At 45.6% G+C, this 14,948-nt stretch overlaps 1 protein-coding gene across 1 annotated transcript in view; it reads left to right on the top strand.

Annotated features, from left to right (window-relative positions):
- Positions 1-8,096: 8,096 nt before the first annotated feature.
- The window catches only part of Slc18a2 (solute carrier family 18 member A2), a 31,940-nt gene continuing 25,088 nt past the window's right edge, over positions 8,097-14,948 (top strand). Inside the window, exons 1-3 of the mRNA XM_041661544.1 lie at positions 8,097-8,201; positions 8,509-8,641; positions 10,275-10,644. Of these exons, the coding sequence (XP_041517478.1) occupies positions 8,521-8,641; positions 10,275-10,644 (491 nt within the window). The 5' untranslated portion in view covers positions 8,097-8,201; positions 8,509-8,520. The remainder of the gene's footprint in view (positions 8,202-8,508; positions 8,642-10,274; positions 10,645-14,948) is intronic.

The following is a 14,948-nucleotide window of genomic DNA, read 5'->3' as shown; positions in this document are numbered from 1 at the left end:
TTGTGGCTACGTATTGTTTAAATTTGTTTTTATCCTGGAAAATTTTGTTTTCTCCATTTATAGTGAACGAAAGCTTGGCTGGATATAGTAGTCTGGGCTTGCATCCATGGTCTCTTAGTTGTTGCAGTACATCTATCCAGGACCTTCTGGCTTTCATGGTTTCCATAGAGAAGTCAGGTGTAAGTCTGATAGGTTTACCTTTATAAGTAACTTGGCCTTTTTCCTTTGCGGCTCTTAATATTCTTTCTTTATTCTGTATATTCTGTGTTTTGATTATTATATGGCGAGGGGAGTTTTTTTTTTGATCCATCCTATTTGGTGTTCTGTATGCTTCTTGAACCTTCATAGGTACATCTTTCTTCAGGTTGGGAAAGTTTTCTTCTATAATTTTATTAAGTATATTTTCTGGACCGTTGAGCTGCACTTCTTCTCCTTCTTTTACTCCAATTATTCTTAGGTTTGGTCTTTTTATTGTGTCCCATATTTCCTGAATGTTTTGTGATGAAAGTTTGTTGGACTTGCTGTTTTCTTTGATCAGTGCATTTATTTTCTCTATGTTATCCTCAGAATCCGAGATTCTTTCTTCTATCTCTTGTATTCTGCTGGTTATGCTTGTTTCTGTAGTCTCTATTCGTTTACCTAGATTTTCCATGTCCAGCCGGCCCTCTGTTTGTGTTTTCTTCTTTGCCTCCATTTCAGTTTTCAAGTCATGAACTGTTTCCATTATCTGCTTGATTGTTTTTCCTTGGTTTCCTAGGGTATCATTCACTGATTTACTCAATTCCTTGAACTTTCTGTTATACTTCTCATCCATTTCTATAAGGGCGTTTTTTTATATGCTGTTTAAGGGTGTCAATCACTTTCATGAAGTCAGTTTTTTCTACTTCTTCTTGATTAAGGTGTTCATGTCCTTCTGTTGTGAGGTCGCTGGTTTCTGGTGGTTTCGTGTTGTTTTTCAGATTGTTGGGTGAATTCTTGCATTGGCGTCTGCCCATCTCTTCCTCCCAATACTCCCCTATGGATCTTCTTTTACAGGATCAGGTCTTCTTGCCCACTGATGTACCTTCCCAGTGATGTCACTCCCCAGTGATGTTTCTCCTGGTGTCCAGATCGGATCTCCGTGCTGCTTGGTTAGCTCGCAAACAAAGGGCCCACCCCGCTTGCTGCAGGCAGGCTATGGAGACAAAGGAGCTACCACCCTCCCCTTTGCCCTCTGCTTTGGGTTCGGTCCCAGCGCCCAAGCAGGCTGAGCTGGGAGGTGCTATGCCGCCAAAGAAGGGAGGGAGGGAGGGAGGCAGGGGGTGGGGGGATCTGGATTTAAGCTGGATGGGATAGGAAGAGAGAGGAGGTATCGGGCAGTATAGCCCCTGTAGGATGACCAGGAAGTGTAGGCGGGCTGAGGTACATCTGAGTTCCCTGTTCCCGGCTGCCTCAGCACTCACTCACCACAATGATGTTTCACTCGGTGCCCAGATCGAAACTCCGTGCTGCTTGGTTAGCTCGCAAACAAAGGGCCCACCCTGCTTGCTGCAGGCAGGCTATGGAGACAAAGGAGCTACCACCCTCCCCTTTGCCCTCCCGATTTGGGTTCGGTCCCAGCGCCAGAGCAGGCTGAGCAGGGAGGTGCTATGCCACCAAAGAAGGGAGGGAGGGAGGGAGGCAGGGGGTGGGGGGATCTGGATGTAAGCTGGATGGGATAGGAAGAGAGAGGAGGTATCGGGCAGTATAGCCCCTGTAGGATGACCAGGAAGTGTAGGTGGTCAAATTATATTCTTAAGAAAATGGTTTGATAACAGAGCCGAGAATGAGGCACTTTTAGAAATGATACAGTCTTTACAGACTCATAATGAACAGTTAGCTGACAGGATTAATACCATCAAACATCAAAGGTTATCTGAAAAAAATTAATATTATTGAAAAGGGTAACATTAATTTGACAGACAAAATTGAATCCATGTCAAAGGATACTGAGAACTTAGCTGAAAGAATTCATATTGAATTTGACAATCAAGGGTTGTTAAAAAGTTATGGTAGGAAAGCAGACAGAGAGTATCTCTCCAGGATGGCAATCTGCACACTATCCAAATAATGTCCAAGCATGAGGCGTTATCTTTAAAGGAAAAACTTCAGACCCTGGAATCACATGTGCAGAATGAGGACCAGAGGGTTGAATGCATAGGGCCAGAAGGTCAGAGAGGAAGGCTGAGTCCATATGTGGCTAATAGTGCATGAACTTATGTGGTTGTGGCCTGCTGCAGCAATGGAATACCCAGATTAACATTTCTGAAGTCCCAGAAACTCATAAGTCTGGGAAGGATATAATAAGGTATTATACACAAAGGTCACCAGTCATTCAGGCTAAGAACATAAAGCAACTAGGAAACCTTTAGAGGTACCAATGGCTCTACCTTTAAAATGGTTAACTGAGAAACCAATATGGGTTAAGCAATGGCCTCTAGCTGAGGAAAAATTGCAGGCTTTAGAACAGCTGGTATAGGAGCAATTAGATGCTCACCATATTGAAGAATCACTCAACCTTTGGACTTCTCCTGTATTTTTTGTTAAAAAGAAATCTGGTAAATGAAAGTGGTGACAGATCTAAGAGCTGTCAACAAGGTAATTCAACCTATGGGCCCTCTACAATCTGGAATTCTTCTGCCTTCTCTATTACCAAAAGGATGGCCTCTTATAGTTATTAATTTAAAAGATTGTTTCTTTTAAATAGGGATAATAGATTAGTGTGAGCTTACTCACACTAATAATAATAATGAATAATGGAGTGAATACTTGTGAGCTATTATTTATAGGCAATTTATATTGGTATAGATTCTTGTATATTGATACAAACTTAAATTATATTGAATATGTTCCTATTTCGTCTACAATATTTGTATACATAGGCAAACTTATTTTGACATATATGCATGCATGCTTCTACCTTTTCTTAAGGCATTTTGTATATTGATACAATTTTAGGATATATTTATCATATTGCAATATACATTTCTACCTCTGATCAAGATACTTATACATTGTTTACATTTTGAAGTCATTGTCCTCATTTGTTGCAGAGTTGTTTAAAGATTTTTTTAATATTCTAATATTATGTCTTAGTCTTTAAGTTATATAGGTATTAAGATTTATAGGTCAATAGTCATCCATGTTTGTCATACTTATAGTTAGACTAGTCAGGTTCTTTAGATGCATAGAGATTGTATTATGCATAGATAAGTAATCTTCAAACACTTTAAAGAGCATTTGGCATTTAAGAGAATATGGCACTTAAATAACTTAGGGTTCTGTTGACGTGAGACACAATTGCTACTGGCAGCACTGATCTATTCCCGAGAGACTGTTGAGCACCAAAGACCTTCGGGCAAGGAACTGCCCATGCTTCAACCACTGACAAAATGCATGATGTCTGGCCAGACCAAGCAGAATACAAGACAAAAAGACTGTCAAATCTTGCCAAGACAGGGTAAGAGTTTTGAAAATTTTCCTCCCTCTGAAAATGCTCTGTCAGTTACTCTAGGCCTTAGCCAAAGTTGGTTGCTCCAACTTTGTAAACCAGACTTTGAGTGATTGCCCAGGTATCCAGCTGTCTGTCATTTGTTGCACATTTTGGAAGTTGCTTGATTGCACTTCCTGTTTACTCAAGTAATATTATTTCCCTTCTTGGGTCTTCAATGGGGTTGAAGACTAGATAGTTGTAGTTACTTTCCCTTCTTGACTTGCCAAGTTATTTATTATAGAATACTTAAACTCATTAGGATAGGAAAATTACTGAAACATTTATCACATGTTTCTTGCTCAATATTGTTTATGCTGGTTGTAATTCTAATTTTTATACCTGATATTTGTTCTAATTGTATATAATTTTGTATTAGGCTTAGGACTTTCTTATTTAAACAAAAAAGGGAGGTGCTGTAGGAATTCCTATATTCAGTAGACTTTAAGTTACCAGCCCACTTGGATGCAGCCTCTTATACCTATATATGCCCATATAAAGCGCGTGTCTGGCCTCTCTTCTGGCTACAGGATTCAGTTGCTGTTCCCTGTTTCAGCAGAGGACTGTAATCTGTGAGTCTACTCCTAAATAAATAACCCACTATTTTACTCAATTGTGAGCTAGTGTGGAATTTCATTTAAGCGTCTGCATTCAATCCTCATATATGCTGTACTTCTACACACAATAGTTAACTAGATACAATGTAAAACACAAACAAACAAAAATGTGGGCATGGTAGTATGTGCCTTGAATACCAGCACCTGGGAGGCAGAGACAGACAGATTTCAAGACCAGTGTGGTCAACATAGCAAGTTCCAGACCAGACAGAACTCAATAGTGGGATCCTGCCTCAAAAACACCCTGTAAAACAAATTGCATACATCCGATGTACAATGGCATAGAATAAGCATTGCTATCCCAGAAGAGATGAGAGGGGAATGGAAAGGAAAGATTAGTCCAAAGTGAGACAAGTTGCCTGATGCTCCAACCACCACGCCTTTTCCACCATGGTGAACTGTATTCCTCTCAGCCATGAGCTGAAAATGTGGCAAACACTACGGTTCCAACCCATGGGTTAGTATCACCCGTATTCAGGGTGGATCATCCCTTCTTAGTTAGAAACCTCTCTGGAAACATCACATACACAACAATCTCACAAATCTCACAAATTAGCAAGGGCCGTGACTGAACTCTCCATCCTCCTGCTCCAATTTCCCAAACGCTGGGAGTTTGAGTTGTACCATAACACATGTCCAGAACAATGCATGTCTAGTTCAGTTTTTTTGCTATGTTTGGTAATTATTCATTAAATTCATAGTATATATGGGATATCTATCGTTGATAATCAGTAATCATTAGTAATTACAATCACACCATCCTGGATGGAACAGAGATGTTTAGAGCCTTATGGCCATAAGAAAAGAAAATTAAAAGTTAATGCATTATTTATATATTTCAGTTCACATAAGAGATGGGGTGATGAACAAAGGAATTAAACTTCAGAAACATCAAAGGAGGACACAATTTTGTTGGAAGAAAGCAAGAACACTTTGAAGTTATAAAGCATTTGTTGTCATCTTAATAAGTTACCCTGGCAAAGGCAATGTAAGGGTCTGCAGGTTTTTTCTTACTCTCTTGGGGCCCACCACCCAGCTCCCAAATAAATACACATGGAGGCTTATTACTTTTTATTTATTTTTATTTATTCGTTTATTTTTGTATAAATGTCCTCTCTTAGTTTGGCTTGTTTCTAGCCAGCTTTTCTTATCTTATCCCAACTACCTTTTGCCTCTGGATGTTTTCCTTTCTCTGTTTCTGAATATCTTTTTTTTCCTTCTTATTCCATTTCTGGGTGTATAGGTGTGTGGCTGGCCCCTTCTTTCCTTGCTCCTCCAAGATCGCTCTTCCTATTCATTCTCTCTTCCTGCCAGTCCTGCCAATCCTTTCCCCTGCCTTGCTGTTGTCCGTTCAGCTCCTTGTTAGGCCAATCAGGTGTTTTAAACAGGCACAGTAACACAGCTTCACAGAGTCAAACAACTGCAACAGAAAGGAATGCAACACATCTTTGCATCATTAAACTAATTTTCCACAGTGTAAACAAATGTAACACATCTTAAAATAGTATTGTACAAGGGTCTGTTTTGTTCTCCACTGCAGGTGATAGTCCACACTGTGGGGAAGCTCACTGAACTTGAATCAGCTGTCACGGGACATCCTCCATGAAGGGTAAAGAACTATGATCCGCTGCATAGAGAAGGTGAAACCCACACTGGGTGGGGGGGGGTCTTCTCACCTCAGGTAACAACATAACAAAATAATCCTCATATACATGCCCACAAGGCCAATCTAACTTAGGTAATTTTTACTGAGATTCCCTTCTGGAATGATTTTACATTGTCTCAAGCTTATAAAAGTAACCAGGACAGAACACAATGCAAATTTTTTAACTGTTAAAGAGAAACATGTCTGCCTATTTAAGTCAATAGGGTGGTTTTACATTTTCATATTTATTCTCTGCTGGATACATTTTTAAAAAAACACTATGATAGTTTTATATATAATGCTAATATTTATAATATATCCCAAAAATATTTTAATCTGTGATTAAAGAGACCATTTCAGACACCACCAACCTAACTTTTATTTTTTTAAGGGATTTTCTTTTTTTTAAGGATTTTCCTGGAGCACTTTGGATAGAGTTCAGAAGTTAAGAGCAGTTAAACTCAGCACATGGTTAGGCTCCCAGGACCCACCTGAAGGTTCACTAACTAGGATTCCAGGAGATATGATGCCCTCTTCTGGTCACCTATGGTACCAGGGGCGTGAGTGGAGTACATACTTACATGTAGGCAAAACACTCATACACAGAAGAGAACATTTCTAAATCTTAACAAAGAGGTATTAAAAAGTTTGAGACCCACATCTATGTCGAGTCCTGTGGATCTGGAATGCTCCCCAGAACCACATTCCTCTAGGAAGCTGAGATGGAGTTTTGTGTTGCTTCTTGCATGTCCATCCTCCCCCCCATTGCAAAATGGCTACTTCATTAATGTCTGAATGGGACGACTTGGTCTCCTCTGGTCATTACTGTCTCTCCAGAATCCACCATGGTGCCGCTGTTGGCTGCACTCATCTGGCTGAACAGATGGCTGGGCTCTGTGTGTGTGTCATCCTGTGACACTAATTCTCACTACCATCAAGCAGGGGGTTCCGTGGATATCCTCATTCCAGAGCTGGGAGAAACAAGGTGGGGCAAGCCTACATAATCTGCCATGGTTCAATAATCCAGGAACTATCAGGTTGGGGTCCCAGCACCTGGTGAGAGTGCTTACATGCTAGCCTTGTGGACCAGGTCAGAGCCCAGCAGCTCCAGAGGCAACACACTAGGCACTCCATAAATTCCATCCCTCCACAGTTTAGTTTCCTGCCATCTGCTTTCTCCTCCTGAGTACGTCTCCACCTCCCTCCCTGTTTAATATTTAAGTTTCACACATTCTGAGATTTTCCAGAGGCCCGTGTCACTGACCTACTTTTCCCATCCATACATCTTTCATCATGGGGGGAGGGTAACAGTGGGGAGCGCAGAAGGTCTTTCTCCAAAAGAAGGAGAAGTGGAGAGAGTAGGGAGGACCAGACATCACAAGGTTGCTCCACGCAGGCTCCTGCTGACAACCGATGAACATGAACAAAACACGGCCAGACTCCTCTGCTGAGAGAGAGCTTGTGACAGTAACAGGGATGCTCTCACCCTCTGGCCTCACAGAGGAGCATCAGAAACCAACCCGCCGTGTGTGTGTGTGTGTGTGTGTGTGTGTGTGTGTGTGTGTGTGTAGATGTTTCTCTACTGTCTATCATAGGCACATTTCTAACCAAAGATTGCATGCTTGTATGCGGAGCAAGTCGGTGGCTCAGGGACTCTGCCACGCTTAACCATCCAAATCATACCCCAGGCATAGCACAGAAGGCTCCTTTATCAAGGTGGCAAACACCCTTAGCCACACGCTCTTCTAGTTCCAGGCTCTCCTGCCCACTCAAGTATGCTCTTGGTGGCCCCTGAGTCCCAAACCGGCTGCCCCGCTTTCTTAAACATGGGCTCCACCCTGGGGGGTCTTCACTTGCCTTCATTCCCTCCTTGTCCTCCTTCCCTTTGTTTCCATCTCACTCGAAGGTGCCCAGAGCTCTAGCCTCCCAGCTGCACTCTGACCCTGGGCACATCCCACAGCCTTCATTCATGCCATCTCCGGCCATTTTATGGACCCACACAATTTTTTTCTGGCCTCTCCTGGAGATAGAAGAAAGTCCGAGTACCTGCACACCCTTGGCCATGACTCTTTCGCCAGGGACCCTTGACTCCTTGTTCTGAACCCCTGACGCTGTCCTCTGAAGCCCCTGCAGCTCCCTTCTCGACTCCCCTCCCCACTCCTTCCCTACACAAGTCTCCGAGGTCCGCCAGGGTGGGCGCGTGACAGAGTCCAGGCTGGGGACAAGAGGCGGCTCTGGGTGGGCGGAGGCCAGCGCCCCAGCCCCCCGCCCCCGCTCCGCGCTGTCCGTGACGTCAGAGCCGGACTGGGTAAACTGAGCAGGGCTCTGGGGCGCTGGGGTGGAGAAGGCGACCTGGAGCCGCAGGGACGCACGGACAGAGGCCGGGCAGTGTGGCGCAAGAACCCAGCAGGCATTCGCAGGCGACTGGGAGGTACGCGAGACCCGGGAGGACAGAGACCCCCTCTGGGATCCTCTAAGGCAGTGGGCGGGGTCCAGGGATCCCGGGACCCAAGCTGAGCGGGGGGTCTTGGGCGCGGCTGTGAGGGGCAGCGTCCGCGGGTCCCAGGTCTGGTCCCCGACGGCTCTGGAGGCTCTCCTAGGGACGTTTATACGGACGCGTGAGCGGAGCCAGGTGCTCCCGGTCGTCCCGCGCCACCGTTGGCAGACGCGACTCCTTGTGCTTCGTGTGGCGCGGGGACCTTGGCTGTCCCAGTCACTGACCGCACCCGCACCTGCAGCACAGCAGAGCCATGGCCCTGAGCGAGCTGGCTCCGCTGCGATGGCTGCGGGACAGCCGCCACTCGCGCAAGCTGATCCTGTTCATCGTGTTCCTCGCGCTGCTGCTGGACAACATGCTGCTCACCGTCGTGGGTACGTACGGCCCTCGCGTCCCAGCCATCCGATCCCCGACATCCCTGTCCGTGACACTGAGTCCCTGGCGCCGGTCCTCAGCAACCCTGGCCCTGGCACTGCATCCCCAATACCTCATCCTCATCATCTAGCCCCTACTCCCCGGCACCCCTAGTCCCGGTCCAGGCAGCTCGTCCCCGGCAACCTGTCCTCCACACCCCACATACCCCAGTTTATCTGAGCAGCTCTGCCGGCCCCAAAAGTTGAAGGAGCTGTATAAAACAAAACAAAAACCCATCCTTGAATACCAGCCCGCCTTGCCCTCTGCTCCCGGGAGCTGCACTTGTGGCTTCGCTTTCCTGGAGGGTAGGTCAAAACCCATGACACCCGATAAGCAGCAGAAGTTGTGTTTCCTCCTGATAACTGCCCACTTCCCTTTGTCCACTTTGACTGTGATGAAAAAGATTTCTGTCTAAGTGAAGCAATGTGCTGAGCTGCTGCCGCGCTCTAGTTACTAGGCTACTGAAAGGTGGGTGAACCCTTGGTGGAGGACCGAGTGAGCAAGTCGCCATCTAGCTCTGAAGTAAAGCAAGCCATATTTAGGTGTGTGAGGGAACAACTGCCAACGTGCAATACCTCCTCCTAAAATGACAGGTTCAGACCGAATGGTTCAAAACCAGGCCTCTTCGCCCCTCAGACTAAGGCCAATCTGGGCCACATGTGGCCTATCTTAAAACAAAAAAGCCAAGACGAACACACAACAAATGAGAGAAAAAAAAAAAGCTGAAAGCCAAGGTGCTTGCTTGAGGGTTAGCATGGCGAAAGACCTAATGCGCTTTTCGAAAACCAACTTTCAGTGAAACAGAAATATTTGGTTTTCATTCAGACTCTCAAGTGGTGAGTCCCCCCCCCCCCCCCCCCCGCCCCCACTTGCAGGCTCTGAGAGGATCTCCATGGCATTTTCAGCTCAGGGCATCAGGGTTTCAGCTGGCCTTTGCCTCCAATGCCCCCACGTTCTTGGTGTGCTCAGAGCTTCTTGAATGTTAGGCAGCTTTGCTTTTCCATGATAGAAGTCTAAGGGATTCTCAGTGAGGGCCATGAAAACCTGCAGATAGATCCCCAATCACACGATAGAGTTGGTCTGTTGAGACTGTCCAGTTTATCACTGTCTGCAAGGGTTGGTTTTCTCCCCTACACCCAAGAACATAATGGAATTTAAATGTCCATTTCCTTTCTTTATCCATTTCAAAGTCTGTCCAACCTCTCTGACCCCAGGTCAGCACTGACTTACTTCAGAGAGTGTTCTGTCTTTCCAGCATAGTCCTCTGAAGGAATGCTGTAATGAGAAACCCTATAAAAGACAGACATCTCTGTGTCCAGTCATGTGGGCACAGTCGCTACCCTGTGGGCATGGTGGGACCCTCAGAATCTCTCTGTCTCTCTCTCTGTCTGTCTCTCTCTCCTTCTCTCTCAGACTAAGCAACATGAAACTGTTCCAGCATGTCCTCTGAACATGGTTTCCTCTTCTGGGGTACATGGCCCACTTTTCTGGGTTTCATTTGGCTTTTCACACAACCTGAATTTTGATGGCTTTTGTCTCAGAAAAGGTTCTGATGTGATAATTATTTCTCTCCCCACCCTTGTCCCCACCCAGTTCCCATCATCCCCAGTTACCTGTACAGCATTAAGCACGAGAAAAACACTACAGAAATCCAGACCACTAAGCCAGCACTCACAGCCTCCACCTTGGGAAGCATCCAGGGCATATTCTCCTACTATGACAACTCTACCATTTCATTCACTGGGAATTCCACTGGGAATGCCACCGGGGGCTTCCCAGGGGAGCAGCCATACAAGACCATTGCCACACAGCACATGGTGACCAACACATCCACTGTCCCTTCTGACTGTCCGAGCGAAGACAAAGACCTCCTGAACGAAAATGTGCAAGTTGGGTTGCTGTTTGCCTCCAAGGCCACCGTCCAGCTCCTAACCAACCCATTCATAGGACTGCTGACCAACAGGTAAGCTGTGTGCCTCTGACGAAGAGTGAGATTTTACTCTTTCCAGTTGCTTGCATTCTGCTGCTTGCTCATTTGTCAGAATGTGGAGAACTGGGGGATGGTGGACCAGGGAAACCCAACACCTGAGCATGGTGACTTCATCCTCAGAAACCAGAATTCCATATTGGCTCCACCTGTCTTTCCACCTGTTGCCTCAAAAGTACTAATATAAGAAACATGACAGAAGAGGGAAGAAAACATTGGTCTTCTAAATGCTCAGTTTGATTTTGTCAAGTCTGCTCTTGGGTCGCAGGGTCATTGCTCTTGTGGTCAGGTGGATTCCTGCCTCTGTGGTTGGTTAGAGAAAGCTAAGGTTAGGGCTGGGGCTGTAGCCCAGCAGGTGGAGTGCTCACCTAGTATACAGGAAGCCCTGGGTTCAGACTCCAGTGCTGTGTAAATGGGCAAGCCTAATCTGTGACTGTAATCCTAGCATTGGGGGAGGGGGAGGCAGGACACTCCATTTCCCCCCACACTCCCCGGGAAGAGAATGGAGACTATTGTCTGAGAACTCAAGCTGCTGAAGTTGGTTTTGAGTTAACCTAGAGGTTATGAGTTCTTTGGCATCTTTGTCTCCATTGTTGGCAGCCATCAGCAAATATCCTGCTACAGCCAAGGTTCTGGTTCTGTCTTGTACTTGGAAACTCAAAACCCAGGACACTGACATCCTGAAGATGTCAGCTGTGAGGAGTGAGAGTTAGTGGAGTTAGGTTATAATTCCGTCGTAGAGGAGACGGGTCCAGGAGGACCACCTTGAGATAAAGGCCTGTCTAGGTTACATAGTAAACAGTAGTCTTGCCTGAGCTACAGAAGCAAGATTCTGTCTCTTCTTCTTATAGTGGCAGAGAGGGGAGTGACCATCATTTCAAGCCCATAGCTGTAACACAGACAAGAAAAGGCCAGGACAAGAGCTTAGAGGATGAGATGATGCTAACAGGGAAGGGCTGGGGAGAGATCAAGAAGGGGTCCAAAGGTGAAGCTACAAGGCCCCAGGTGCTAGACCAGAGACACGGGTTTTACTATAGGAGAAGTGAGTTATTTCAGGTCCTGGAGTCACACAATGAAAAATCTGTGAACCAAGCAGTAGGGAGCAAGACTGGCCAGACAGTTTGTGGGGTACAGTGCAGTCAAAGTGTGGGTCCCATACTCAAATGCTATAAAGCATTGATGATACCAACTACAGTAGAGAGCTAAGCAAAGGCCCAGTAAGAGTAGAACCCTGTGCTTCTCTGGGTTTCAAGGTCTGTGAGCTGAGAAGGCCTGGGGTGACCTCAGAGGGATCTCAGAGGTTTGCTTCCCCCAGCACCAGCTGTGCTTAGGCATGTAGGCTGCCGCTGTTGCACTCACAGAGAGACACAGAGAGCTCACTTCTGATGCAGTGTGATATTGTGGACTGGGTCCTGCTACCGAGCCTGTGTTAACCACCCAGGCTCCAGCCAGCCCTCCTGTCTTCCGAGGAATACTGTGCGGCTTCCATACAAAGCGTGCCAAGCAGATAAACCTGGGCACGGCTGAGTGTGCACCCACTGAGAGGCCCCATTATGGACGTGACATTCTGCCCCTCCTCTGTCCTCCAGGACAAAACCAAACAGAGCTCCAGAGTCACGGGTTTGTTTCTTTTCTTTCTCAAGGCTAAGAGCAGTTCTTTAAATGCATCTGGTATAATTACAGAAAAATGAATGGCTCAGAGGCCGGGCGGTGGTGGCGCATGCCTTTAATCCCAGCACTTGCCTTTAATCCCAGCACTTGGGAGGCAGAGGCAGGCGGATCTTTGTGAGTTCGAGACCAGCCTGGTCTACAAGAGCTAGTTCCAGGACAGGCTCCAAAACCACAGAGAAACCCTGTCTCGAAAAACTAAAAAAAAAAAAAAAAAAAAAAAAAAAAAAAAAAATGGCTCAGGGTTCGGTGTTCTGACAGAGCAAGCAGCTCCAATACTATATGGGAAAATTGAGGACATTATAGTAAGAACGCCCTGCCAATCACTTAGGAGGGAACATGACTAGGCACTGGGAAATACTTAGCCAGCTTGCTGCAATGCAGTGAAAATTCCGGTCCTCCAAATGCGAGTCACAAACAAACCGCTTTCAAAATCCCAATATAGGTATTAAAACCTATTAAATTAAAACATTAAATTTTACTCATGTCTTTGAGAAGCAGCTTGTTTAAAGCCAGTGAGACTTTCCTCCTCTTAACCATCCCCTAAAGATGAGGTTCTCATCGTGTGGGTCGTGACCCTGGGATCAAAAAACTCTTTCACAGGGTCAACTAAGAACATCCAGAAACCCAGGTATTTACATTGCACCTCACAACAGCAGCAAAATTATAGTTATGAAGCAGTAACAGAATAATTTTATGGTTTGGGGGGCACTACAACATAAAGAAAGGCATGAAAGGGTCTCAGCATCGTGGCATTAGAAAGGTTGAGAACCACTGCCCTAAAGCTTAGGATTGAAGCTACTTGTGTCTGTGTCTCAGACTGCCTTCCAAGAAAATCCCAATTTTACTTTGAGCTTGTGAACTGCCATCTAATCTTACAGTGAGCGATCTGCTCTGCAAATGAGACAGAGCAAATCCTAATTGCTTGCCCGGGCATTGCATTAAGTTTAAAACATGATTTTTATCTTTTTGGTTTCTTGTGCTGCCTGGGAACACAGAAATGCAAACATTTTCATATTGACTGATGTGGAGCGATCAGGTGAACTCTGTTATCCCTTCAAAATTATTGTAGTTTGTAAATTTTTAAAATCACTTTCTGAGCCTAGGAGATGCGGATTAGAGACTTGCCGCTCCTCTGGCGGCTCACAGGCCCTGCTCCTCGCCATTGTTCTGATGGTGACTAACAAAGAAGGACAAGTTCGTCCGTCCGGGTAGCCTTTCCAGTCTTCACGGGAGGCACTACAAACAGTCTTGATGTAATTGTTCCGATCCCACTTTCAGTCACCAACAAGAGGTATGACTCACGTCTTCCATGCTGTAAACAGCGTTTTAATGCTGACAGACATGAGGAGCTGAACGTGTTGAGTGTAACTCACATTTTGTGCTGTAATCACGCCTGCCTAAATGGCAGCGAATGGCGGCGCTGAGATTCCTGGTGACAAAGCAGTAAGAACACCTTGTCGTCTTTATTAGAAGCCAGTCCTAGAGTGTTAGAGGGAAAGGGGTGTATGGCACAGGAGGAAGAAGCTCTCACATTTGTGTCTTGTGACAGAGCAGACACACTTTGTTTCTATTTTCCCCTCCATCCTTTCCTGCTCCATAGGATACAGTTTGTAGTTTTAGCGCAGGTCTAAAATTGTTACTTTTTAACATCTCCTTGGGCCCCTTCTGGGCCAAACAAAATGGGCAAAAGCATACTTTTTACTCCTTGTGTGGGGAATTTAGATACTAAGACAGTCTGAGTCTTTCCCACCTGGGCCTTGCCCAGCTCCAGACGTGAGCTGGCCCAGACTTAGACACACCAAAGTCTAAATGGAGAAATCTGTCTAGAGGAATCCCCTCTGTAATGCCTGTCTTGTGTTAGCTTCAGAGGACTCCACTGTGAGCCCAGACACCTCACATCGCCTTCTCCACTCCCACTTTGCTATTCGTGACCAAGGCGGCATCAGCACAGTGCCTTTTATGTGGTGACAGTGATAATGGGTGCCTTGTCTGTTGTTTGAAATATTGGGGTACTGTCTCATACTGAATTTTTGGGCAAGCCTTGGCTACCTTTCATTTTTCCTGTTTCATTTATACTTGGGCTACAGTATATTCCTGGCCACTGTGTGACAGGAAAGAAAAGGAAGGATGCCTCACCTTTGGAACATGTACTTACTTTCATGAATCCAAGTAGCATTTTCTAAGGTCTCAGAGTTTTGTTTCATTCCCCTCATGGAGGTTGAAGCAATCTGTTTTATAATTCTAGTTGAACTGTTTATTCCGTAATGGTAACTGTATATCAAAAGAGACAGCAGGATTCTGCTAGTGACCCTGTCATTGTACATAAAATGCATGTATGTGTGTAGACAGACAATATAAAAACATGGCTACCTTTCTTTCTCATAAATCAGGTAAAGGTATGCTCTATTTGCCTCTCTCCTCCCCTCTCACTCACTCTCCTCCCCTCTCCTTATAGTGAAAAGGTTAACGTTCAGACGCTAAGCATGAGCGACCTTTGGTCCCTGGCCCAGGACGTAGATGCCCTGTCCTAAGTTGTTCAGCATCCACTTTAAATAGTAGCTGCGTCTTTAGAACCAAGTGCCGTTTCGAGCTAGCAGATGGCCTAGGAG

The sequence above is a fragment of the Microtus oregoni genome, unplaced genomic scaffold, assembly GCF_018167655.1.
Source record: "Microtus oregoni isolate MIOR12 unplaced genomic scaffold, Mior012 000012F_ref0000307, whole genome shotgun sequence".
In the NCBI taxonomy this organism is placed as follows: domain Eukaryota; kingdom Metazoa; phylum Chordata; class Mammalia; order Rodentia; family Cricetidae; genus Microtus; species Microtus oregoni.
Note: the sequence above shows the minus strand (reverse complement) of the source record. Positions and strands in the feature narration are given on the sequence as shown.